The 25,600-nt window shown below is 32.2% G+C and overlaps 3 protein-coding genes and 2 long non-coding RNA genes across 5 annotated transcripts; 2 read left to right on the forward strand and 3 right to left on the reverse strand.

The window, feature by feature from the left end:
• Positions 1-294: 294 nt before the first annotated feature.
• LOC135119948 (uncharacterized) lies at positions 295-5,129 on the reverse strand. Its single transcript, XM_064044319.1, has 11 exons — positions 5,063-5,129; positions 4,946-5,010; positions 4,833-4,892; positions 3,238-3,386; positions 2,929-3,021; positions 2,672-2,843; positions 2,290-2,432; positions 1,889-1,980; positions 807-877; positions 386-444; positions 295-319 (listed from the first exon to the last, which is right to left on the reverse strand). The coding sequence occupies exons 4-11, from the start codon at positions 3,333-3,335 to the stop codon at positions 295-297; spliced, it is 753 nt and encodes a 250-aa protein (XP_063900389.1). The 5' UTR covers positions 3,336-3,386; positions 4,833-4,892; positions 4,946-5,010; positions 5,063-5,129.
• A 433-nt stretch (positions 5,130-5,562) lies between these two features.
• LOC135119945 (uncharacterized) lies at positions 5,563-5,971 on the reverse strand. The gene is made up of 3 exons (XR_010278443.1): positions 5,928-5,971; positions 5,671-5,773; positions 5,563-5,609 (listed from the first exon to the last, which is right to left on the reverse strand). It is a non-coding gene; the product is annotated as an uncharacterized LOC135119945 (long non-coding RNA).
• A 7,890-nt stretch (positions 5,972-13,861) lies between these two features.
• On the forward strand, positions 13,862-14,723 carry LOC135119949 (uncharacterized). Its single transcript, XM_064044320.1, has 6 exons — positions 13,862-14,004; positions 14,068-14,212; positions 14,265-14,320; positions 14,383-14,426; positions 14,485-14,582; positions 14,642-14,723. Exons 2-6 carry the CDS (start codon positions 14,178-14,180, stop codon positions 14,721-14,723), a joined length of 315 nt encoding a protein of 104 aa, XP_063900390.1. The 5' UTR covers positions 13,862-14,004; positions 14,068-14,177.
• Positions 14,724-14,782: 59 nt separating this feature from the next.
• LOC135119957 (U3 small nucleolar ribonucleoprotein protein IMP4-like) lies at positions 14,783-16,241 on the reverse strand. The gene is made up of 9 exons (XM_064044328.1): positions 16,227-16,241; positions 16,045-16,153; positions 15,883-15,966; positions 15,669-15,778; positions 15,410-15,542; positions 15,201-15,358; positions 15,058-15,149; positions 14,937-15,010; positions 14,783-14,883 (listed from the first exon to the last, which is right to left on the reverse strand). Exons 1-9 carry the CDS (start codon positions 16,227-16,229, stop codon positions 14,783-14,785), a joined length of 864 nt encoding a protein of 287 aa, XP_063900398.1. The 5' UTR covers positions 16,230-16,241.
• Positions 16,242-16,392: 151 nt separating this feature from the next.
• LOC135119938 (uncharacterized) lies at positions 16,393-16,893 on the forward strand. The gene is made up of 3 exons (XR_010278434.1): positions 16,393-16,413; positions 16,478-16,562; positions 16,835-16,893. It is a non-coding gene; the product is annotated as an uncharacterized LOC135119938 (long non-coding RNA).
• The last annotated feature ends 8,707 nt before the right edge of the window (positions 16,894-25,600 follow it).

The raw sequence follows: 25,600 nt of genomic DNA on the forward strand, positions 1-25,600 counted from the left end.
AATATTTATGTAAAATAGTAAAACTGCAAAAACAATAGATGTAAAGGTAAGCCTTAGCAAGTATTAAATACCTCTAACCCCTTAACGTTTGGGCGATTACTTTAGATTATAGTACATCTTCAAAGTAATTTACAATACTGCACTCGCTTTCACAATGCTAAAAAGCATTTAACAATACAAGTTATTAAAGTTAATGTAGCTTCCTTTCTACATTTGCATAATTAACATCCGCAAATAGGCAAAAAAAAAATTAAAACTTTTTTATTACGAAAGCAGAGAGGCGTAAAATTCCCTTCACTCGTTTTTAATTTTGATAAATCTAATCAATTATTATATTTATAATACCTCTCCAATATTAACTTAATAATAATATATGCGCATTTACTTATGAAGTTCTAATATAGCATCAAGACAACCTTCAATAGATTCTCCCTGAAACTTATTCTGTGATAGTTATATAAAAAATGTTTTCATTTTAATAATGGTCCAGTTACTAAATACCAATACTTATACAGAGAATAAGTTACATTAATTAATAATTATTTCACAAGATTTAGAGGTTTACTAACTATATTATAATATAGTATTAAAACATCAAGTGTTATATAAATTAATTTAAATAAATAACTGTACTAAATAATCTTAAAAAATATACCCAAAAATATAAATCTTTTTGTGAATAATTTATATAATGTATAATTAAAATGATATAAAAAAGAAGTTAGCTAAGAAAGGAATAAAAACTAAACTATAGCGAATATTACAGGATGGAAAGGATAACAATTACATAAAAGAAAGAGATAAACCAATAAAAAGTTTTTCTGTTCGAAGTTAAGTTGCATACTGTGTGCGGGCAAGCTTACCGAGTAAAGTTGACCTGTGAATATATTTCATAACGATAAAAATGTATATTATTAAAACTAATGATTTATATTTTATAATTTACTTTTTTATATGTATTCTGAAATTACTTTTGGTGTATACTTCATAACTAAATTTTATTAATATTTTATTTTCTATATTAGTATTTAATTTATATGTAATAACCATTTAAACATTTTATTATGCTACTATCTTAATATTTTTATTATTCAATTGCTGTATAGCATGATGACAACTAGTGTAGATTTTTCCAGTTACATGTTATGATGAGTACAGCTACTAACTATCCTTAATACAAAAACTGATATAAAATGTCATTAAATAAAATTTTTTTATTATAAATTTTCAAATAAGGTTATTCACTTTTAGAAAGCTAAAAAAACAAGTAATTATTTTTGGACAGTATTAACTATTTTGAAATTATTCATCAATAACGGAATTTTATTTATTTTTATATTACTACATTCAAAGCTATTATTCTTATTCCAATACAAATCAAATAGCAATTTTTATATTTATTTTTTTTTTTAAATTTAAATATTTAAAAAATTAGTTAACATAAAAGAGCAGTTACTTTCATAATTGATTAGTTTGTTATAAAACTATAATTAGTAACAGAAATATAAATTATAATAATTACTTCAAGTTTATATATAATTATAATTTGTTCTTACTATTACATATTATCTTAAATTAAAAAGTTAAATTATTGTATTATAATAGCTGGTCCTATAAACTTATATGACATAAAAGTTAATATATTTTTTTATTTTTTCAAATCAGAAAATTATAAACTTTTTATACTTTAAGAACAATAATATATGAAACTATATGAATCTAGCAAATTCAACGTTTATATAGAAAAAATTTAACAATTCATAAAAAAATTAAAACACTGCTTTCATTATTTAAAAAAAAAACTTAAATACTACAGTAATATTGCTATATGAAGCAATATTGTATATAAAATAGATTTACATAATTTTATAATAATAGTAATAATAACCGGGAAAGGAATCAACGATGAGAAGTTCATAGCGAGTTCCATCATCCAAGTGGTATATTATTAAATTTGAACGGTTCCATTCTATTTTATATCTTTTTATATTATAGTTAAATATTTAAAAAAGGCTTCTTGAATTTTATTACAAAATAATTTTAGCTTTAAAAAGAATACACGGTAGCAACGATAATGGTAAAATATATACAAGTATATAAGATCGTTCGGTTAAGGTTATACATAAGGATACCAATTTCAGGTAAAAAAAATTAATTTTAAAACATAGTATTAGTATAAAGGGAAGTAAAAACATACACACAAAAAGTTTATAATAGAGTATGCTGATGGTAAAAATTATATTATAAGATTACATAATAATATAAAATAATTATGAACAAAAGAGATACACGTCTTTTAAGACTTCTACTTCCGCCGCAACAATTAAGTTTCTTTGGATTTTATGCTTAATTTCTCGAAGTAAAAATGCCACATCGTCAATTTTAATGGCACATGTTTTGGTAATTTGGATGTCAACAAGGTTCGGAATTAACTAAACCACACCAGATTAATAAACTAATTAGTTTAGTAAAAGTATTTTCACAAGAAAATATAGTGTAAACAAAATAAAAGAGTAATAGTACTCTCATATTTTCATACTTTCTTAACTTTTTTAAGACAAAAAGAAGGATATAAAGTTAGTATAATAAAAAAAACTTTTTAAATAAAGTACCTTAAATGCAGTTCTTTACTATAATAGTTTATTATTACATTATAAATATTATTACTTACCATTATGTCTTTCATTTTTCTCGTATTGCTATTAATGTCTATGCGAACTTGATAAGTAACTCGTTCAGCCGTATGAGTGTTGTCACAGTAACAGTTAACGACCACATGATCTCGATTCGCTATTATGGTTGCCTGGGCAGTTGATTGGTTCACTTTAATGACCTTTTTGTACCTATATTATAAGTAGTTTTATTATAATTAATAATTATTATTAGTATTAGTATTAATAATATAGGTATTGTTATCTTAATCAAAACCAATCTTCCATGTTTTTCAACTTTTCAATAAATTCTATATTACAAGAAGCTTTTTCTTTCTCCAGCTTTTCTACAAGTGGCTGGGTAGTGTCTCTTTTAAACATGATTATTATTTATTTATTAACTTTTTTCTTAGAAAAATTATTTCTATTTTTAACAATGGGGTGTAAATACCTTGCAATTAATAAAGCTTAACAATCTTAGTAAAAAGTTATTAGCAATAAGAAATACTTGATATATTGTCAAAATATACAATTTCAGGTATAATAATCTTAGAGGAAACTATATATATTTAAATAATAAATTTACAGCAATCGCTGTTTGTTAGAAGTTTCCTGCTTTATTAGAGCCTCCAAACGTTTGTTTTCCAAGTCCAATCTTTCTTGCCGCTCCTTTAATTCATGCATACTTCGCGCTTGAGAATCTAGAACCCTTGAGGCCGTCGTTAACGTAAAAGCCTTTAAACAATAAATTGTTATATATAGTAACCAAGAAATTCTTTTTCTATTAATGTTCACAATGTGATAGTTAAAGTATACTTCATTATGAATCATGTACTAAACACCTTAAATATATGCAAAACTTAAAGTAAACAACTTTGTACTTGACTTACAAGCTTTAATTTTTTTAAAAATTTAGCACGCCATTAAATTTCATTATATTTACTTCTACTTGTATGAATTAATTGCACACTATATAATAAACACTACAATATTGCTCATTTATAGGGGCTCGCACCACAACTACCGAATGTTTATGATTAGGTCGTAACTAATTTTTTGAGTTCAGAAGAAAGGCCCACCGTCCCCAAACAATACGCTCGACAGTTTATAAGGTTTAATTTTTCAAATAAAAAATAAAAAAATCAATATTTACTGGTATTTCAAATTTTAAAACCCAAAAATAATAGTTAAAAAATCATACAATTGTTAACTCTGTTAGAAGGTTACGTAAGGTTACATACACTTAGCAATAATAACAGTACTTAAGAAAAGAAAAGAAATTAATTATGTTCTGTGTTTTATTTAAATGGTTTGACAATGTAGTTTTTAATAAAGAAATCTGAACTTTAAGTAAAGTGAGGACTTTATTACAATTAAAGAAACTAAAAAATTAAAGATAAACGTCATTTTATAAAAGGTTGAAAAATCAAAATAATATAAAATATAAACTATATATATAAAAAATGAAATATTAAATTCTGTACATATATAAAGTTTTCAAATCTTAAAATAAACTAATAAGCTAATGTTATTAATACTGTAAACGTTAATTAACTACTATTTTTGATAAGAAAAAAAATGGACATAAAAGAAATTTTCTAACAAAAAATATAAGCTTAAAGAGTAAAAATTTAAAAAAGTCATATAAAGTACATATTTCTGTAAAATTTTCCACGTGAACAATATCATTTACAAAACTACAACCTTTCCTCATTAATTGATATATTACGCGTATGTAACGCCGTACATTTGCATATATATCAAAAAATAACGACTTAGTGCACAAATAAATTTTAAAAGAAATCAATTTTAATAACAAAACTGAAAAGAGTTATATAATAATAAAAAGATAACAAGATAAACTAATAAACGTGATAAAACCTTTATAAATAATTATAAAGAGCTAGTACTTTTGAAGCTACTAATTATTATTATAAATAAAAATAAAAATGAGTTTTATGTATATTCTAAATAAAAATGAATAAACTTTTTGAATTGTTAAAATTAAATAATTCATTTTCTTGAAATTACCAAAAAAGTTATGATTTTTGAGAACTAAAATGAGGAAAAATGAAGTACACAAAATATTTTTGGGCTCATACTGAACGTTTTAAATAAGTAAAATTTTTAATCACAACTTTTAACATATTTATTATTTATTATATTAAGGAAGCTTAAAACCTTTCCTCCGATGGTTAAAGCTTTAATTTCATTCTGTCTCTGACCTCGAATTTTAACTTCCTATAAAATAATCCATACATTACTAGTTTTAATAAAGGTATAAGAACACGAACAAGTTCTTTAGCTTTGTTATACAAAATTTTAAACCGCTCCAATTCAAAATTACAAATCTCGAAATCTTTGAAAAAGGGGTTAAATAAATATTACTAAAAAAATACTAGATATAATACTATATCCAATCTCCTCGGCAAATTTCTCAATAGCGGTTTTTACAAAAAGATTTTTATCTTTGAATAATTTGATCTCCTCCTTAATAAGTTTAATTTCGTGTTCTACGGTTAATAGTTTGAAGTAGTTGCTCAGTATACACAACAACTATAATTTTATATTTGAAGTGGTAGTGAATGTTATAACATAATAATCTTATTACTTCTATAAATTTTATTACTTAGATTTTTATTTAAAAAAATAAAATATTGTATTGCTTTAGTTATAATAATCCAAAATTAGCGTACTTTCTATAAAATTAAATTATATATAAAGGAAATAATAAGGAGGTGATGAATTTATAGAAGTCAAAGAGAGACGGTAACTAAGCAAGGTAAACTTTAGTTGTTGATACTCTAAACGAGAGGGGGAAAGCCACTGAAATAACAAAATACCGAAAAGAGCCTTAACACTTTTGTTAAAGTCTTTCAATTGATTATTAATACTTGATATGAATAATTGCTTCGTTTGATGTTCAATAAAATTAAATTTAAGTTTAGACAAATGTTCCTAAAGAAGGTATCTTTTAGTTAAAGTTATCTAGCTGGTAGTAGCTGCCTTTTGTACACACTCTAGAACTATGAACATCGCTATCCACTAAGCCTTTTTGAGAAAAAGCATCATTTTCAATTTTAAGACAATTTGGCCGAAAGTATTGTGTCTTTTCAAATAATCTATTAAATAAAGTATTCAAATATTAACTTAAAATATATATATTAATATTAAAAAGATAATATCACTTGAGGATAACTAGCGAATATCATTTAATGTAACAATTTTGTTATATACAAACAATATCTACAGTTAAACTAAAAAAAATTCCATTACTCATCACAGCCATCCATTGTACAACCCAGCAAATAAAAGCTCCGCGTCCTCAAGAAAAGAAAACGTCAGGTCATCTTTTTAGTATATAACGTGACAATTTTATATCGCCGTAGTATTACTAATGGGGGGCGGGTGCCCTGCAGAGTTTTTGAGGGCAATAGTCTAACTTTATACTAATCACCGGTTATTCAAACTTAAAATCCGTGTTTTGTTCTAAGAGGTGATTAATTCGAAACTCTTCCCCTTCATCCCTCATCGCCACAACCTTGGCTATTTTCTTAAAAACACTATTCTCTTACAAAATTCAATATATTTCTTTCCATATAATATCTTTAGGGCATATCTGCAAGCATATCCCCAGAGCGATATATATAAGCTCGCCGTCTTTCAAGCATTCCTTAACAAGTTGACCTTAAGTTACACCGGGACAATTTACTAGCGCTATATCCCTAAGCAAATTGTATAGCCGACTGGTTGTCCATGTAAGGTCTTTTAACCATATGGCGTACCGAATGCACGATGCAAGGGCAACTTATAAACCTCGGCTGACTACGCAAGACTCGGTTATGTTCTGACGCTTGAACTCCAAACAACTAGGCACCCATTTATAATTATAATGATACCACTTCTACTTTCTAAATCGTGTTCAGATGCATGACTTGCATCAAAATATACTGTGACCCTTATAAATTAGCTTCGTTTAGTCATCAGTTTAAGAGGTTTCGTCCTCCTTGAGTATCTGAGAACTTGCTTAGCTGCTACCTAGGTGTTGGTATTCCATAAGCCTTAGGTTATTGCGTCAACATGTAATGAAGTAGCAATATATGACCTAATGTCGCTTGTGAGATATAGCAAGGCTCCTATGAAATTCTTATTAGGGCAGTTAGGCGTAGTGGAGCTTAATACGGTGAGGAGTACGGGAGTTATTTATTATGGGCAATCAATCCGTTTATATATCCATACCTCTACAAAAGGTTGAGAGGCCATTACTATTTATGTATATTTATTTGTGTTAAATTTGATTACTTGGATAAATATGTTTAATTAGGTTACGTTTCAAAGATGTGTCATAGTCGATAATTACCATAGTTGTTATAATAAATATTTGGTTTACCTAGCCCCTGCCAAATGTTTAAAATCGGGTTTATCTTAAAAATATTAGTTAATGATGTTTTTATTCGGTTTAGTTTTGTTTAATGTATCTGTAGGTTGCTTGCGTATATTTCATAATAAGGCCCAAGTTTTCAAGGGCTCCATTACCCATAGAACCCACAGTGGACTTGGTGGTGGTCATTCCAAACTCTTGTAAGATGTTGGTTATCATGAATTTCTTATTATTAATAATTTGTTCCCTATTTCTTTAATTTGAAAAATGAATAAAGTTTTCATTTAACACTTCCTTTCCTATTAACTTAAGTGATTCTCGTGTTTTTGAAGCGTTTGTTAGTAAAAACCCTCAAATCGTCCACTATATAAAGAGAATGCTTTGGAAACGGCTTTCAATACTGTAAAAAACGCATTACTCATTCTTGAATTAATTAAAACCTATTCCTTTTGATTTAAATTTAAATAACTCAGGCCATTTGTAACCCGCTTGTTCCGTTCCATACAAAGATTTATTAAGGGATAGACACTTATTGTAAGTTTCCTTGTAGATAAGATCAAACCCAATAGGTATTTGTTTACTAATATATTTACTACAAGTTGGCGTTAACGTAAGCATTGTTAAAATCAAATTGGGTTGTTCTAAAGCATAATGATGAGCGAGAACTGAAAGTAAACGAGCCGTTTACCTAGAGATTACAAGACTCATAACGTCATAAAAATTTGTGCCATGAACCTGTGAAAAACCTCTAAAACAAAGTCAAGATTTATAAGTGTCGTCTTCTTTAATTATATAATGCCATACGGTGTCATTCAAACGGGTTTGAACTTCTTATTGTCTAAATTAAAATATAAAAATTTAAATGTAGGATAATTCAATTTATAATAAAATCAATAACAATTTATGACATAATTAATAACTATTAATAACAGAATAATAAAAGATTTTAAACCTGTTTATAAAATCTAATGGTATATAATTTAACTGGAAAAACTAGTAATAAAGAACTGTTGCATAAACGACTAACCAAGTTTCATTCCTCTCATAAGCTCTTAGTTCTTGGGGCGTTGATAAACGCCATTTTTTCATCTAGTAATGTTTCTTGTTCGTTATGTGATACATACTTTTCAATTTCCGTGAAAGTTAGAGGTTTAAGTTCAATATCTCTGATTTTGAAAATTACTATATATCTGCTCCTTTTAAATTCCGAAACTGTACATTGTACCTTAACACTTTATCGTTGTCCGTTGTTTTTAAATTCCACTTCAATTGCTAATTAGGTGCAATTGCATGTTAGGGTATCAGTGTCAAGATTGGGCTAATCTTCTTTATCTTAATATTCCGCTCTCACTTCTTCATCACTCTACTTTTTTCCAACATTGATTATAGAACTAACTACTTATCTTATTAGTAAAAGGATTAAAACATTTTTCGTTGGTATATGACTTAGAGAAAATCCCTAAAACTTTTACTCTTAACTAGTTTATTAGTAGCGGTTTTATGATTATGGTAACTATTCCCACAGGAATACGGGGATGGCCTTTGAAGAATTCCTTTTGTGCCATTATTCATAAGTATCCCACTGAATGATTACTTGTGTACCATATTTTTCTACTTTCTCAAGTCGGGTCAGCATGGTAAAATTTTTTCCCAGGCATTTAATTTTTGATTTAGGATAAAAGCTGCGTAGTTCATGACTTCAGCCCAAAATTGCTAGTAAAGTGGCTCCTAGAAGCATAGACTTCGTCATATATTTCAATAAACTGTTCCATCTCTCCACAATGGGATTATGTGACGGTCTGTTAGGCACTGTGTAGGTAGGAGTTATATCTCCGAGTTTGCAAATAGAATGTCATGAGTCGGGGTAACTCGGTACACTTCCTCGATGGAATTTTCCATGTCATACCTATTACCCAATATAGTATCTAAAAAGTTCGCTACAACAACTGAAACATCAGCTTAATTGCTCGTTAGTTTGTTTGCATATAATCGTAATAGCCCATTCAGTTTAAAATGGTAACGGATAAGCCCCGTGTAAAGCAATATCCATTTCTTTTTAAATACTAAAGGAGGAATACTCTTTACTAAGTTTTAACCTTTTCTGACCTTATATTGGCTTCGTTACATATAAAACAAGATATATTTTCTTCTATAAATTTACATTCTAGTTTCATTCTCCGCAAAAATATCCGGTGATATAGTAACTCCAATGTGACCCAATATTTCATGGTTCCAGTTTCGATCTAACAAGACATGCAATTTCAAATTTCATTTTAAAGTCCCGTTGCAGCCTCTTTGAGCTATCTCCAAATGTTCGGCAATGGATAAAAATTAGTTAGCGTTTCATCATCATTTAACATTAAAGCACTGTAATTATAAAAAAGTACTGCTTTCCTTTTGTTATATAATTTACCCACGTTAGTTTAAATATAGAGATTTGAGGGGATAAATAAGGACCTGACGTTATTGTATGCGCCCTCTTCCTTGTCCTCGACGGTTTCTGAAAGGCCTTGTACTAACTCGTCAACAGGCCTAAAGTTTTTAATCAGATTTGAATCATTAATGTATGGCAACTGGTGCCAGAATCTAAAATATTGCTGCCATGTGGGTAAGGAGAGTAAATACTTAAAAAATTTATCTTTGGTGACGGCGGGTGCGAGCATTATAAGCGGATTTATCTGGTTTAAGTACGTTAAATATTTTTCCATTAAATCTTGCCTCGCACAGACTCTTAATATGCCAACCCATATTGTATTAATATGGTCATCGATCTTCAAAGTGACCAAATTTTTTGCACCTTGCGCAGGCTTGTTGCTGAGTATCAATCTAGCACAGTGCGCAGGTTTTCTTTAATCCATTATTAGGACTATACCTTCTTTATAGTTTTGGGTTTTCATTTACCCATCGTCCCCGACTCCGAAGCTTCATGAAAACCGTCAACTTCAAGGTAAGTGACTTGCCAGCCCTTCGCTAGTTTAGTGACGGATCTATAAGTCATCTTCTCCAAAAATTACCTTTGAGGAGCACATTGCTTATAAACAAGCTCCAAAGGCCACCATTTGGAAAAGCATTAACAGAGCTGTCGAATTTTCAAGGTGTCATATCTTCTGTAATTTAAACGGTATTGGAATGTGCCTTTAACCTTTCTTTCCAACCAATTTAGTGTCTTCTAAAACTGCAACAGATTTGCCAGCTTTTAACTTTCACCAAATCAAATTTGATTGCTGTTATTTTAAGATTCGTCTTAATTTTTTCTACTTCCCCCCATGTAATTTACCTTCATTGGCCTCTGTGGTGGCTCCATACTTCTGTTTCTGCTTTGACCATTTGGCCTTTTATATTTCTGACAACGGAAAACAGGCTTGGGTCAATACTCGAGATTATGGCGTCCCAAGCGATCGCTGTCTGCGTCGCGTCATTAAAAGAAATTTTGTAGTGAGCGTCGGAAGCTCTCTTTTTATTAAGACACGACTAAATCTCAATCATCCAGTTTAGGAACTGACCACAAGTTTTTAGCTTTTCTGTGAAGCCCATCTTACTAATACATTATTATACAATGTTTATAATAAAGTAATTACTATCTTTATATCAATTTTACTACAAAAAAAGGTTTGTTATTATTATCTATTAGTTAAATAAATTTGTTACTATATTGTTAAGTTATTACTAAACTATATTAAAAACTAACTTCAAACGTTACTAATATCAAATTTCTCCTAATCAGTAAAGCAAAAAACTTTCAAACTGTCGTAATTAATCGCAATTTCGAGAGAGGACGCCCCCAGTTGAGTGCAATTAATCCGTTATAAGGGTACACAACTTCGACACTCCCCCATTCTTATAAGTGGCAAGTTATTCAGGGCCCTACAGCTCACTGAATTAGGGTGGTATCTCAGAGATTCAAGGATCGGACCTTTCTTTCTTTAACACCTTCTAAAACCCACGACCTCTTACTTAGAACCAAGGCCAGCTCAAAGATTCAGGAGCCTACCTCTTAAGATTCTTGTCTGCCTTTGAAAATGGAACTCGTGGACCTCACAGAGCATTAATATCTTAATCTGTTTTAATAAAATTTTCTTGATTTGTCTAAAATATCAAGTAAAACTTAGTGTTTTCTTTAGCTTTCCTCTGGACTACTAAGTTATTTATCAACTTCTACAAAAACGCCCGCTAAACTTTGGTCTTTGTTCTAGCCCTCTAGACTAAAACTAATACCTTAACAATACCGCTGGTCCTCTAGACAAACAAAAACTACACCAACGAAGCCCCGTTAAACACCAAAAAGAAGAAAGAGCGGAAAAGGAAAATGAACGAGCCACATATTTTATTAATATATATACTATACATATTAATGCAATTATTTTAAAAACTACCTAGTAAATAATTAATAGTTATCCTCAGTTACTCAAAACTTACGCCGTGCTGTAAGGTAATTAGATCCTAGACATAAAAATTAGGTGTATTATTCGCACCTGCATAAATCCTTAAAAAGGCTACTGTAGGTTTGTTTCCACATTCAAAATATACTTGTAAAACTATATACCCTTTTCGGTGACTATCTAAATAATAAGTGCTTTTCCAAACCTTGCACAAAACTTTTAGGCAGTATCTTGCTTCACAGAGAGATTTCGGCCGAAGGTCGCTTGGGTCAATAGTCCGCTGAGGTAAACCCTCATATTCAGTTTGTAAGCCTTCCAAAAATAATTAATCTTTACATGAGTTGTAGTTTGTATTATTTACCTTTGTAGTTATTCAATACTTTTAAGTTTTAAAATGCCTCGCCAAATCTATGGTAACAGTGACAGTTTTTAAAAAAAAGAACAGAAACCCATGCTCCTATATACCTCGTGTACAACTAAAATTCTGATCCTCGTTGTCGACCCGTCGAATGCCGCTGTGTTGATGGCCCTACACTTGACCTCAGTGAAACCTTTAGATCGCGTCAGCTGCCCGTGAAACTGTAAAATCGTAGAGCTATGTGAAAGCCCTCGGCAGCATCACTGCTGTTTTAACTTTGAAGGGCCTATACTTTATGTGGCTAAATAACAGGAACAAGGAGTTACATCGCCAAAATAGGTTTATTAATAGGTTTTTTAATTATTTTTATGTAAAAGAAATATAAATAAACAAACATTAAATGTGTGTAGATAATTAAACTTAATAAAAAGGTCAAGTAACTAAAAAAGATTAATAATATACTAAGGAGACAAAAACCGCAAGAAAATATTTAAAAAAGAAAAAGAGAGAGCAAAGATACAAAATCTATAACTTCCTTTATTTTTCTATTACTGACATACTATGCTCCAGTTCTATAGGTAGGTTTAACGCTTAACCAGCACTCCCCACTTGAGGAGTTAGGAATTTTAGTATAAATGCTTGTCTTTATATTAATATCTTTATATTGTTAGATCTGTTAGATAATATTTTTTTAGGTTGCATTCCTTATATTGCCTAAGGATAAAAAATATATTTGCTCTACGTTGAGTAAAGTTTGCTAAGGTTTATAGTAGGGCACTCACTTGGTTACTTTTGTTTTTCCGTTAAAAATTTTTTTAGGTCATGTTAACTTAATAAACGATTTCCTGCTTCTTTAAGGTGTGTAAAAATAACTAAACACTACCTTACTTTTTGATTTTTTTCTTTTTTTTCGTTAGCCATACAACATTATTACAGCCGAGGTATAAACTATTAATTAATTTACTTAAGAAGTAATATAAAAATTTATTAACTCCACCATACCACTAAGGCTTCGGTTCGAGGAAATTAATTACTACTGAAAAAATCTCGACGCGGGTACACTAAATGGAGTCATCTTCAATGACATGGATCCTAGTTGTAACCTATAGATCATTATATATTATATTATTTGTTTTCAAAAAAAGGGGTTAATTTTCTAAAAATAATTTTAATGCCTCCAAGCGGATATAAACCATACGCCAACGCTCATAATATGTTTTTATAATGTAAATGGTTGTTCAGTACTATATATATGATTGTTTTTCCAAGAACTTTTTTATTGGCCCACGCTTTGTTGTCTTTTTTTGGAAAAGGAAGCAGAAACAGGTTTATAAACCTGCTTTACCCTTCACCCTTTAACATAATTTGCGTTATATAAGCGAGTATTTACAAACCTTATAATACTTTATAAATTCTTAGTCTGGTTTATGTGAGTAGTTGCTAGCTATGTATTAACAGACGCATATAGTTCACTAAAGTAGGCGTACGCCCTCTAACTTTCAACGAACCAAATGTGTAACTTAGTCACGTGGCAGATGATCATGCTGCGCTGGAGCAGATACATTCCAGGAAACTAGGGATTTAAAAGCTTTAGAGACCGATTAAGGTTGTTACCTATGTCCTTTACAAAGATAACCCCGGTAGAGGGAGAAAACCTTTTTTTATTAATAAACTTACGTAAAAGCTTCTGTAAAATCCTTCTTAAAAAGTTTTATCAAGAGCTATTGATTCCTAATTTCCCTATTGCACACGAGCTAGACAACTATGAGGTTTACTTCTTTTATGAATTAGTTTTGTATGCTTAGCTTTTTAGTAATGTAGACTTTAGAAAGCTGCCTGCTGCTTGAAAAAGCTACAAGTAATTTCAAGATGCCTGAATTGCACGTTCTTCTGACCTTAGATTTTACTAACCTTAACAACTCCGAACCTTGCCTTTTGCATGCAATAAAGTACAATAGTTTATTGCCCATTGAAAAAAGGCCTCATTTTTCATATATAAACGGAATTGACGAGGATGTTATTATGAATAAAGTTTTTGATTCTAGCATCAGCGATCCTTTTTTTGAGAAAAAAAGTTCTAGTTACTCTATTAATAAAGAACCAATTCCCTGTCTGTGCAAAATTTTAGCTGGTGCTGTATTCGAATATTACCCTAACGAAAACGTAGGGCTGGTTTCGTATCTTATTTGTGGCAGAGAACACAGACGGAAGGGCATTGTTTCGTGTTTGCACGAGGTAACAATAACCAAATTTCTGTTCCTTACGTTGTAATTTAAGTATTACAATAAAATTATAAAGCATGCTTTGAGTATTATAGAGTCACAATCTGAAAAAAGAAAAATTGTGGGGAGTACAAAAAATTGTATGTCTTTGCAGAAACAAACAAACATTCAGTTGAAGATGAAATAATGAGTTCTAATCTAAGGCATCGTGTTCTGCAAAGGTTGCAACTGAGATTAAATATATATTACGTCAATTATCTTTATAACAATTAGGTTAGGCTACTGTTTCGTAAGCACGCCTTATATTCAGCCTCCTTTAACCAAAGAAGGTATTATTTTCGTCAAGTACACCAGGCTTATCTTTACTTATGTAGTTCTTAAAATTGAGGAGAGGCTTGTCACGACTTAATACTGCTGGTGCACGAAAGATACGTGGTATGATACCAGAGAAATAAGGCTATTCTTTCTATCATGCTAAGACTTTAAATTATAGGAAAACTCTTACATGCCGGCCTCTGCCATCTTCCGTTTTGTTAACGATTTTGCTCGATCGATTTACGGTTTTGATGACTCACAATTTTCGCAAAAAGAGTAAGTTAGTGCTGCTAGGCGATATGGGATACTTTCTTACTTTAACATATAACTGGTAGCTTCATGGTAATGCTAAAGAGCCAACTGCCTAAGGATGGGTGGGTTAAAGTAAAAAGGGATATGCCTTGGAAGCTAAACTAAATAAAGCCTTTTACTAGCTTTCTTTATTTCCCTTTGCGATTTCTGTGGATTTAGATAGTTTATAAAAAAGAACGTTTCTTTGTTGTTGTCATGTACGGGCGAGCTACCCATTCGACGTCTGCTTCGGTTTGGTCAATGGTACCTAGCCTTATTTGGTACACTGTAAAGAGAACAAGTAATAAAGCTGAGAAAGGCTAAAAAGCGGTAGTTTACGTTTTAATTCCATTCGAGGGCCGACTTCCTTTATATCAACACCTCCATGGCCGTTTTTAGAGTAGATGTGATGCCTGAGGAAGACGTTAAAAAAGTAAAAAAGTTTTAAAGAAAATCCTACCTAAAAGAAATAATATCATCACTATTAGAGAAAGTCACTATCCTTTTGGAATTATTTGGTACGGGGAACAAATATTTAAATATATTGACGACCTGCATTTTAAAAAATAAGAAAGGCTAGTAGGCTAGTTACATATGGCTTACTCTTTTACCAAGAGAAGTCTGAAAATTTTCGAATATTAAGTGAGGGTACGCCTCTGATATCTTTGAAGTCAACTCGCGCACATCGTGGCGCATAACGACGTTCGAAAGCGTAAAGTAGGCGGTGGGTCCGTACGGCAGATGGCATACGGCCAAGCCGTCTGCGTTTAAAATACCAATTATAACTACCGCGTTATAAATTTAAATACTACCAGGTTCCCCTCGGTGTTCGTGTAGCACTAAAAGATCAGAAACCTCGTTACTCTTGCAAACATTTACCAAGTCTTTTAAAACATAATTTCCTCTGTTCACCCGTTGAGAATTAGGAAATATAAGCTTTACTTCCTTAATTGATATGTTTATAGAATACATAAGATAAGTAAGCCAAATTGAAGGGAAAAAGAAGTCGTTTAGCAAGCTACCTACTAATTTCTAACAAGTAAAGCAGTACGTAAATTTGATTTTAAACACCTTAGCAAACTGGGCTAGACGAGATGATGGATCTCTGGCCGTAGTGATGACGATTCGGGGATCTTTAACGCCTGCAAAAGCGTATTCATCATCGATGTGGTCCTTTAGTTCTAAGATCAACGTAGGTTTAAATAAGGCTTCATAAACAGCTTTAGAATAAATTTACATTCCTTACAGAAAATACTTTAAAAAAATTATAAAGTAAAAACATTACTTGACGTATTCTCATCTTCTAGTTCAATCTCGTGCCTTAATTCAGCTTCTTCCTTTCTAATTTCAGGGGGAATTGCTTTTTCATCTTGCATAAGAGAATTAAAACATAATATATAGAATTACAAGCTTAAAAGCTAATTTACAAAACGACATTTTTTAATACCTTTTATTGCTTTCAATAAAATTTCTTTTTTCTTTTTTCTTTGCTTTTTATCGTATTCTATAGCTTTCTTATAAAGATATTCTTTCCGGAGCCTTAACTGCCTTCTTAACTAGTTTTTATTAAAACTACATTAAGTAAAATAAAGTATGGTATCAGATTTAAACAGCACATTTAGCACACACCATTTTACGTCGACATCAAACTAGCGACATCTGTTAGGTGATAAACTTTAAAAAGTGAACTATATTCAAAGACAGCTTTCTTAAATTTTCACGTGTAGCTGTTTAGTAGAGGTTGACCACTTGGGGAACTCAAACTCACAGGTTTTCGGTGTGACCAACACCCATAACTTTTTGTTACCGTTTTGCTGTATTTTACTTATTTACATATTAATTACTAATAAATACTTTCATTATTCCATTTTTTTTCAAAGATTTTGAAAACGGAGAGAAGAGCACACTATGCTAAAAAAAACTGGCAGTTGAGGGAAAAATGAAAAAATGGAAATCAGAAGAGACGTAGAATATTCTTAAATATTTTTGTTTAATTTAACTAACTTTAACACGTATGAAAAGTTTCTAACTCTAATTAAAAAGCTTAGAAGGTTTACTGCTATTTATGTTGAAAATATTTCAGATGTTGAATACCTTATAAAAGTAGATAAAGAACTAGACAACCAACAAAAAGTTAGAGAAAAAGGCTAATGGCCAAAAAAAAAATTTATTAGGAACATTAAAATACCAATTTAACTATAAGTAAGGTTACAATTAAAATTTGGCCTCTTCCTTAGGTGACTATGTAGATATTTGGAGCTTTTTGACGCCAAAAAATGCGATTATACTCTTAACTGCCTGAAGAATAGTTTTTAAATCCAGCAGTAAAAAGTTTTATCATAGAACTAGTTGAAAGCATTTTTTCTGATAACCTAGAAGATCTAGAATTTATTCTCAACAAAGTATTGAGGTTGGAAAAGGGATCACTACGTGAAAAATCCCTTGTTTTATGTAAGCTATTTAATCTGATAAATATATTTTTTATGGATTAGAGCAACTTTGTGGGAAAGAGCTTTATTATTAAGTGCTACCCCTGTTTCTCATATGGTCGTTTTAAACATGAAAAAGCACAGTGTAAATGTCGATAAGAACATTTCCCTCACGAGGGACCTCCGCTGAATTCTAATTTGTGCATGTGCTAACTGTAGATGGGGGGGGAGGGACTGTAGAACTAACTATAAAGGTTGCGTGTATTTTTTTTTGAAACGATCGATGCAAAGGACCGTTAACGCAAAGAACAGAAAGTAATTTGAAGAGTAAAGCTGCAAGCTTTAAAAATAGGAGAAAAAACTCTTATTGGCGATATAAATATAGTAAACTCGGAACCCTCTAACAAAAAAGTGGACCTTTTTGGAAACTCTCATTCTTGTAATTACTTAAAAAATAGATAGACCAATCCATACTACTAAATTTGTTATGCTGCTTTCCACTCAGCTGGCAGATTAAGTGAAATGTTATAACGACTTACAAAATGAACTATTCGAAACTTTCAACACTTCGGCTCTAAATAATTTTTTTGGAATGCTCATGAAATTTGCAACAATTTGAGAAAATTTGGTGAGTTTGTTAAAAGAAAGTATAATAACATGCTTAAGAAATGATATAACAATAAAGGGGTGTTTAATTGTTCTTTCGAGTTGAGTGCAATCCCCGCATTGAGCTGAATTATAATATTAAAGATTATTTCATCTTAGCGGTTGCCCACGGAAGAACTGAAATAACTGCAGCATATGTGCTCCCTTATAGGAATTTACTTTAAAAGTTACTTGATACATGAGGTTAAAAAACACTGTCTCAGCTATTGTCGCTGTTTAAAAACATTCCTCTTGGAATAGCAAAAAGCAACCTGACAACGATTTAACTATTCTACGGTCACATCGTAGTTGGCTTTAGAATCGGTATTGGTTCCCAAGTAATAAAACGACCTTTTAGAATGCAGTGTCTACGGAAGGATCTAAAATTAAAGTTCAGATGAGTAGAATTTTAGTAAAGTTAAATGTTTGACAGCAGCATTCTTAATATGAAAAATGCAAGAAACGTGATTACTTACTAAGCAAGGCGAGAAGACTGGCTGCGGCAAAAAAAAATTTGGACTTCTTTTAAAGAGCAAGTTTCATAAAAAAAACTAGGTAACAAGGTACCAAGCGTTAATTCGTCCTCTTTTAACCTGTACTCTTCTGCTTGGGTTTACTGTGCATTTTAAGTGCCAAAATAATCTGTTGCGACTGTTCGCCAATACTTGGTTTTACAAACACTCTTAAGGGTGAATACAGAAACCCGTAGGTATTTTAAAGTGATTCCAAAAATACTATAACAGAACGGGTAAACATACTAACCCAAAGTCATTTAAAAACAAATTGGAGGGTAACTAGAGATGAAACAGTAAAAACAGTTAAGTTATGATCCAAGTAAAGGTTATAACGTTCTATGGAGATTAAAAGAGCGAGAAACGTGATAAAAATATTGAGGCAACCTAAAACAAAAGTAGTAAAAACAGAATATATGAAAAGACAAATTATATTAAAATAAAACTATAAGAACAAAATAGGGTATAACAGAGAGTTAAGCAGAACAGTCAAGCACAAAAGTAAAGAAATTCTTGATTATGAAGAATATAACGAAACCTAATTCCTCCTGCCAGGGGATTGGCTTGCTATAACCTTATTGGGCAACAAAAATGTTAGTGCCCGTTAAATTAAGTTTAAAGTATAGACCCTATAAGACTAACCAAGTTTATAAGTTAAATGCGCATTGCTAAGAAGGTAATAATAATAAGAAGCATATATATTCCCAGTTATTTAGTCGGCACTACAGAATAGCTATTAAAAGTTCACTTTCAAACTTGCACTTGTCTAATGGTTTATATGAAATTTTTAAGCACAATCGGCCCTACATTAACTGGGAGTCGACCAGCAGAAGGCAGATGCAATTTACTGGTAATTACTGGGTGATTCCAAATAAACAATTATTGTATATACACAACCAAAGGATATTGAAGTATCGAAAATTAACTAAATTTTCAAGGGGACCATCTGTGAATCCCCTTTTAACTATATAATAGTACTTCTTTGCTCAGTCGCCAACTACTTAACGAACCTTAGCACTGTGAAGAAAAAGTTATAATGGGGGCACATCTTTGTACTAATATCAAAAAATGGCACTCAAATTTTATTTAAAATTAATAACAGTAACATCAATAATATTAATAAAACTTACAATGATAGTAATTAATAGAGTGATAGTTAATAATTGTAATATATTTGTAGAAATAACAAAGACGTATAGATAACTCCTAGTAATGACGCTAAAAACCTGAGTGTTAAAAATTTATAATAGCAACATATATAGTAATTAGAGACCGATACTAGTAGCACCAAAACAGTAAGGGCTAGAACGATAAACATGACATTCTAAATGAGAGGTCACAAAATCCTTAACTGCTTAATCTTGACCACTAAGAAAAAAAAAATAGGTCGCGGGTACTAGCTTATGAACAATAAGACATTATTCAGTTTATACCTTCCTAGCTTCCCAATATATTTTTTTACTAGCTTTTGACTAGTACATATCGGTGCTTGTATTTAGTATACCACCTGAGATCGTATTTTAGCTTCCAGCATATATTGGTGTGTTGACTGCATTCATTTAGAGATTTATTTTAAGGGTATCTATAGGTTCCAACTAACAGTCTCTATGTAGCTTACTATTGCTCAAAACCAAGAAGCATAAGTAATCATTCGCAATCATCTTCCTTGGAATAATCGTACTCTTTAAAGGTTTTCCTACGAAAAATAGGCCCAAGCTATTAGGGCACACGGAATATCGTTTGTATATACACCGTGTAGAGGAGAAGTTTGTTACGATTTAGCGGCAGAGAGGGTAATACGAACTTGCCTCATCATCCGCTTTCATTATGACATAACCCACATGAGTTTTCCAAGTAAACTTGTTATCTATTTTAACACCTAGGTACTTGGTATGAATCTTCCACGGGATAATGTGGCCAAATAGTGTTTTAGAATGTTGGGGGGTTTTCGTCTTCTAGATTACAATACTGCTTTATAATAGGTTTATATTCATTTTTCATGTAATCAATCCGCCGGGTAGCTTAAGGTGGTGACTGAGAACTAAAAGAACTAAAATAAAGGACGAGGTCGTCAGCATATGGAGCGATAAAAACTGTGCTCAATCTGGGTTATCGGATACTTATATTATGAACAGTGAGGGTGACAATAAAGATCCCGGCAGTTAGTCTTTATGAATGGAATTAACTTTCACCTCGCCTATTTTGGCTATAAACCTCCGGATTAAGAAGAAACGGGTGCAAAAATGTTATCAACGAAATTGGTATGTCTTATTCAACTACCATGCACAGCAACCCATATTACGATAACACCTTTTCGATACAAGAATACGGTTACTGTTAACTTTTTTTTATCACTAAAGACTTTAGTTACGTGCTCAGAAACCTTAAAAGCTGATAACTTGTAGTGTTCTGTTTGAAGCCGAATTGATTATCGTTAATTTTTTTTTTTTAGAAACGATTATTGTAACCTCTTGAGGATAACCGCTTCTGACACTTTTTCAGGAACAACATAAGTCTGATAGAACGAAATTTATTAACTAAATGACTTTTCCTGCCATATACTTTGGAATGAAAACACCTCTGCAAGTTATTAGAGGTTGAGGACGAAGAGTTCTGAAAAGAGGGCTCATGCTATTTCTAATCTACCTAAGAGATTTTGTTGTTAAGTATTTTTTAGAGTTTTCCAGGAATCGAGATTTTTAGTTTTTTAACATTAATCGACTCAATGATTTTCGATATTTTTCCTCTGACGTGGAGCATATTGCAAAGGACTTTCATTTTAGAAAGGGCGCTATCGACAACGTCATGAACCCTTTTTACATGCTCCAAGTCAAGCTTATTAAAGTTAACTGTTGTAATATTTATGGAGCTTTAGTTAGTTTGTCTACAAGGATTTTCTTCAAACCAAATCCTCTGCGATACTTCTATAAATTGCTAGTCCGTAGATAGTAAACGAGAGCAAGGGTAAAAAACCCAGCGCACAATGCTGGCAATAAAACAAACTTAAAGAGAAAAACCCTCTGATTCATTAATCGTAAAATTTTATATATATTCTCCAAAAAAATTAATATATTAATTAAAATGTTTCAATAAATTTGGTGTCAACTAAATCGTATGCTGTAAGCTCATATAGCTGACATCAGGCGAGGCCAGATAAGTGGTTTTTTCCTCCTCAGCATAAAAGGTCTTTCTATTCGTTTTAAAGGCAATTATATTATAGGCGAGCAAGCCATTTATATACTTTTTCCAAAAGTTAAAAAAAATTCATTTATGAATGTTTGTTTGGATTAAAAGTAATGATTTTTCGAATTAACGTTTATTCGATTTCGTTGAAGAACAATGTTAGACTCGATCATTACCATATTTGTATATAATAGTTATTGGTTAGCATAGTTCATGTCAAAAAGTTTAATAGTGTGTTTATTTTAAGTATTAGTTGATGATGTTAATTGATCTGTCTTAAGATTTCATTTCCGTGTGGTTAGCTTTTTGTTTCAGTGTATGTGTATGTTATTCAGTATATGTTAGTGTTGGTATATTTTTTAGTAGAGTGGACCTTAATGAACTCTCTGCTAAGGTAGCGTTGGGTAGTATTCTTATTAATGCCCGTATTATCCTCGGCAACAACAATTTACTCTTTGTCGCTGAATTTCCTCCAAACCCTCGAAAATAAAAAATCTCAGGTGATTTCCAATTAGTAAAACTTAAGCAAGTCAAGATTTTTCGAAGTGCATAAAATGCACTGAGGCGCTTCCACTTTTTACCAAAGGACAAGTCTTTTAAGTTTGTCCTTTGCAAACGCCTCAATCTCCAAGGGAGGAAGTAGCCTCTTCCAGCGACCCTAAATGCAAGGGGCGCCAGATTCCCCACGACTCCAAAAAATGAACACCCAAATTAAGGGTACAGAAGATTATTAGTAGTGAGACCTAATACGTATGACGTTAACTCTGACTTTAATTCTAGAAAAATTTTGACAATTAACTGGTGCATACACTTCGGGTGCATTTTTTGTTTTAAAACCAGGGTGGACAGCTTCGCAAGCATTCGCGTTGGCAGTGTCATTGCCTGTTCCCTCCGTGCGTCATATGTTGCAAGGATTACTAAAATGTGTAGTGCGCTAAAGCACAAGTCAGTTTTTCAAGTGTGCAAATTGCGTAAGGGTGCACATGTCCACCATTTCTGCTGCAAATTTTACCCGCGAAGGCCTGCGTTAGCCGATCTATTTTCTCTGCCACAACACAATGTTTAATTCGCCTCTACTGTTGCCCCAAATATCTCTTACACTTCCAGTGCATTCAATGTTCGTCATTAGTGCAAAAAAAGCTAACTAGCGAAAGCAGCGACATTACGGCAACTTTGCAATGGTTTTTGGGTTTCAGACACGTCGCCTTATTTGATTAATGTTAGGAAACCGAATTGACTACGGAACTAGATAGATGAGCAGCATAATTTGTAGCAGCGTGAATAAATTAGATGAAATTAAGTCAAAAATTCCAAATAAATAAAAGAAAAGTTAAGGTTACTCCGCTCTATATCTATACTCCCTTTGATCCTGCGGACCAATGAAATTTTCATCTCAGCAAAGGAACTTAGACAACGCTATTACCGATTTTGAGGAAGCTCTGACCAAGACAACGCGATTCTTAGCTTTATTGAGAAAGAAAGCTCGTAATCATAGAGATGGTAGAGTAAATGTCATCAGTGCGAGTGTCTCGTCATTTATGGTCTTGGTCTAGGCCGCCGAAAACACCGCGATCAACGCGATCTATTGTGGAGGCCTCCCGCTAGCTAGTGGCCAAACCGCACCATTTAAAAAAGTTGTTCGCCGAGTTCTAGATCGTTTCCCGACAAAAAACATCTAACGACGCTACCACTTTCCGTCGGATAGGTGGACACCCTGACTTTTTTTTTAAAAAGAGCACTGGTGCCGGCTTCATTGAGGTTGAGAAAGTTCGACCAAGTTTTGCCGAAGGTTCGCGCTACAGCCATCTACCGTGGACTTTACCACGGGTTTAAGACTTAGCACGCGTGTGGGTGCCGTGCAATCTTCTCTAAGGCCTCTAGCTGTAGGTTGTTCGCAGGGGTCTCTACTCTCAATATTGCCCTTTGCACTCTATGTTAGCGGCGGGCCCTCGCCGACTTAAGACTTACATTTGGGTCGGCCTATACATACAGATGATATCGAGGTTTACTTATGGCAGTTTTTTTCTATTGTTCCAGAAATTTTCAAATTATTTAAACGCACTTACCGACTGGCCCCGTCAATGGAGGGTTAGAATAAACTCTGCGAAAAGCACGGCTCATTTTATACCTATGCCCGTACTGAACCAGTAGCACTAACCTTTTTAGGACTTGATACCTAGATAAATGATTACCTGTACCCCAAAGGCGGATCTCGGGAAGAATTCAAAAGAGCTAACTTCTAATCCATGGGCTCCGCATTACACACTCTGAATATCTGTTATTTTTAAACTAAGAATAAAAGGGTTCCTGCCTACGTGTTTATTATCTCAAGTGAAATAAATTCAATCTTAGTGGTCAATACTAAATAAAAGTAAGCTAACTTTCTTAAAGATAGAACGACTGTATTTACATATGAGAGGGGCTTTAATATACAGATAATAACTTAAATCAATAATGAAATGCAAACGTTATTATTTAATTCCAGTGCTAAATATTTTGATGCCATTACCCATCTCTCCATAACCTCTATGGCTGATGCATGCAACTTCTCGAGAACTTGAATATCCGTAGTTCTTGGTTAAGCACCAACGATCAATTACAAATTGTTAGACATTCAAAAAGCGCTCGTCCACCTTCAGGGCAAGAAATTATTTATAAATGTATCGAGTTTTAACACTCTTCTTTACCAGATTGTTTACCATCATATAACCAAATTACTATAACAGCAGTTAAATTAATTTCATGGACAATGGCTGGACTGGGACCAAACAGAAATATTAAGTATTAAGTTCTAATACAAGTAAATTAAGAAACACAAATCCATGTATGATAACTGGAGTGGCTCTGAGATCAGAGTTTTTAAAAATTTAAATTTTAAAAAAATTTTCTTCCAAAACATTAACCTTTTTTATTTGAATCATCACGTTCATTAGACAAAATCAGTTACTCAGCAACAGCAAGAAGGCAAGGACAAACTACATAACCCACACGGCAACTGTTAGCAATTCAGTTACTATTATCTCAACCATTATCAAGACCGTGAAGGGTCTATCAACCGTATGTAACGGTTTTTAAAACCTCGAACGCCTCACCACCACTTATACATTATACTTGCGGCGGTAGCGATGCTATGGTTATTAAACGAAGCGAGGCTCGTTACGTGATTGCATGCCTGCGTGGAATAAATTAGGTTTAAATTAAAACGCTCTACGTCCTAAAGACTTACAATGGAAAACGCAACTTGAAGATATTGACCCACAGTTACCACCACTGCAAGAAAGTCGGGCTTAATGCATGTGCTACATATCTTCGTTTTAATGGGTATATACATTTTAAATGCTATGGGAATGCAGGAAAGACTATCATTGGAGCAAACGCCTTGTCCTGCTCGAAAGCATTAAAGTTCTTTTCCCGGTTTATACAATTAATGGAATAAATTCGCCGAACTGCTTAAGAAGGCGCTTCCTTTATTCCTGAAACTACTTGAAACTCCCGCTTTAATAAATAATTCTGTTGCCGACTTTATACGTGCGGTGACAGCAGCTCATATTAACGCAACGAAAGCATTTGAGGACACATATCCCCTAAACAGCCTTTCGGAAAAGTTAGAGGCGCTCTAAATTCCAGTCTCGGCCACTACTTCGCAACGGCGATACTATATAGTTGAAAACGATGAAGACAAAGAAAGCTCTTTGAGGATCTTCCTGCTCCCCCGTGCTCGCCGTTTACCTCTTCAACTGTCAAAAAAATGCAGAAGTCGAGTTACAACTAATAAAACTGGTTCCTTGGAGTTGTCTATCAAAAATTTTAATAAAATTAATAAAAAGAATTGCTATAGAGGTCTGTTTATTAGTTCTCCTCTCTTTATATAAAATTTTTTTTTGAAAACTATGACCAATGAACTTCGAGCTAGTGAGCAGTGCTGGTGGTTATTTTAACAAAAAAATTTTTATCATCCAATAATCTGGCTGCTATGACCATTCTATATTCGGCAATTTTTATTTTTCATTTTTATATTTTTGTTTGTGTTTTGTATCGGCTTAAACTTTTTATTTATCAGATGAGACCCTATTAATAATCACTGATGTGAAAGGCGCCTTTTAATAATGACTTACTAACCTTACCTGATCTTAAAACAATTACCAGAGGCGGCATGGATCATTATGGTGCCTCGATAACTTGGAAATGACCTTCGGGATATAAAACGAGAGAGGTTTAAATGTTACTCAAGGCA

Source organism: Zophobas morio, unplaced genomic scaffold (assembly GCF_036711695.1).
Source record: "Zophobas morio isolate AGI-343-1 ecotype UQ-CSIRO unplaced genomic scaffold, CSIRO_AGI_Zmor_V1 ptg000322l, whole genome shotgun sequence".
NCBI lineage: Eukaryota > Metazoa > Arthropoda > Insecta > Coleoptera > Tenebrionidae > Zophobas > Zophobas morio.

What these genes read in the sequence shown, in the direction of transcription:
- LOC135119948 (XM_064044319.1), bottom strand. Translation starts at nt 3,335, where the DNA reads ATGCATGAATTAAAGGAGCGGCAAGAAAGATTGGACTTGGAAAACAAA. An exon ending in TCTAACAAACAGCGATTGCT is followed by an intron (nt 3,022 to 3,237) that starts GTAAATTTATTA and finishes CATGTTTAAAAG; the next exon opens with AGACACTACCCAGCCACTTG. An exon ending in GAAAAATGAAAGACATAATG is followed by an intron (nt 2,433 to 2,671) that starts GTAAGTAATAAT and finishes GGTGTGGTTTAG; the next exon opens with TTAATTCCGAACCTTGTTGA.
- LOC135119949 (XM_064044320.1), top strand. Translation starts at nt 14,178, where the DNA reads ATGAGTTCTAATCTAAGGCATCGTGTTCTGCAAAG. An exon ending in GCCTCCTTTAACCAAAGAAG is followed by an intron (nt 14,321 to 14,382) that starts GTATTATTTTCG and finishes AAAATTGAGGAG; the next exon opens with AGGCTTGTCACGACTTAATA. An exon ending in TCACAATTTTCGCAAAAAGA is followed by an intron (nt 14,583 to 14,641) that starts GTAAGTTAGTGC and finishes TATAACTGGTAG; the next exon opens with CTTCATGGTAATGCTAAAGA.
- LOC135119957 (XM_064044328.1), bottom strand. An exon ending in GATGATATTATTTCTTTTAG is followed by an intron (nt 15,011 to 15,057) that starts GTAGGATTTTCT and finishes CGTCTTCCTCAG; the next exon opens with GCATCACATCTACTCTAAAA. An exon ending in CCCTCGAATGGAATTAAAAC is followed by an intron (nt 14,884 to 14,936) that starts GTAAACTACCGC and finishes TTCTCTTTACAG; the next exon opens with TGTACCAAATAAGGCTAGGT.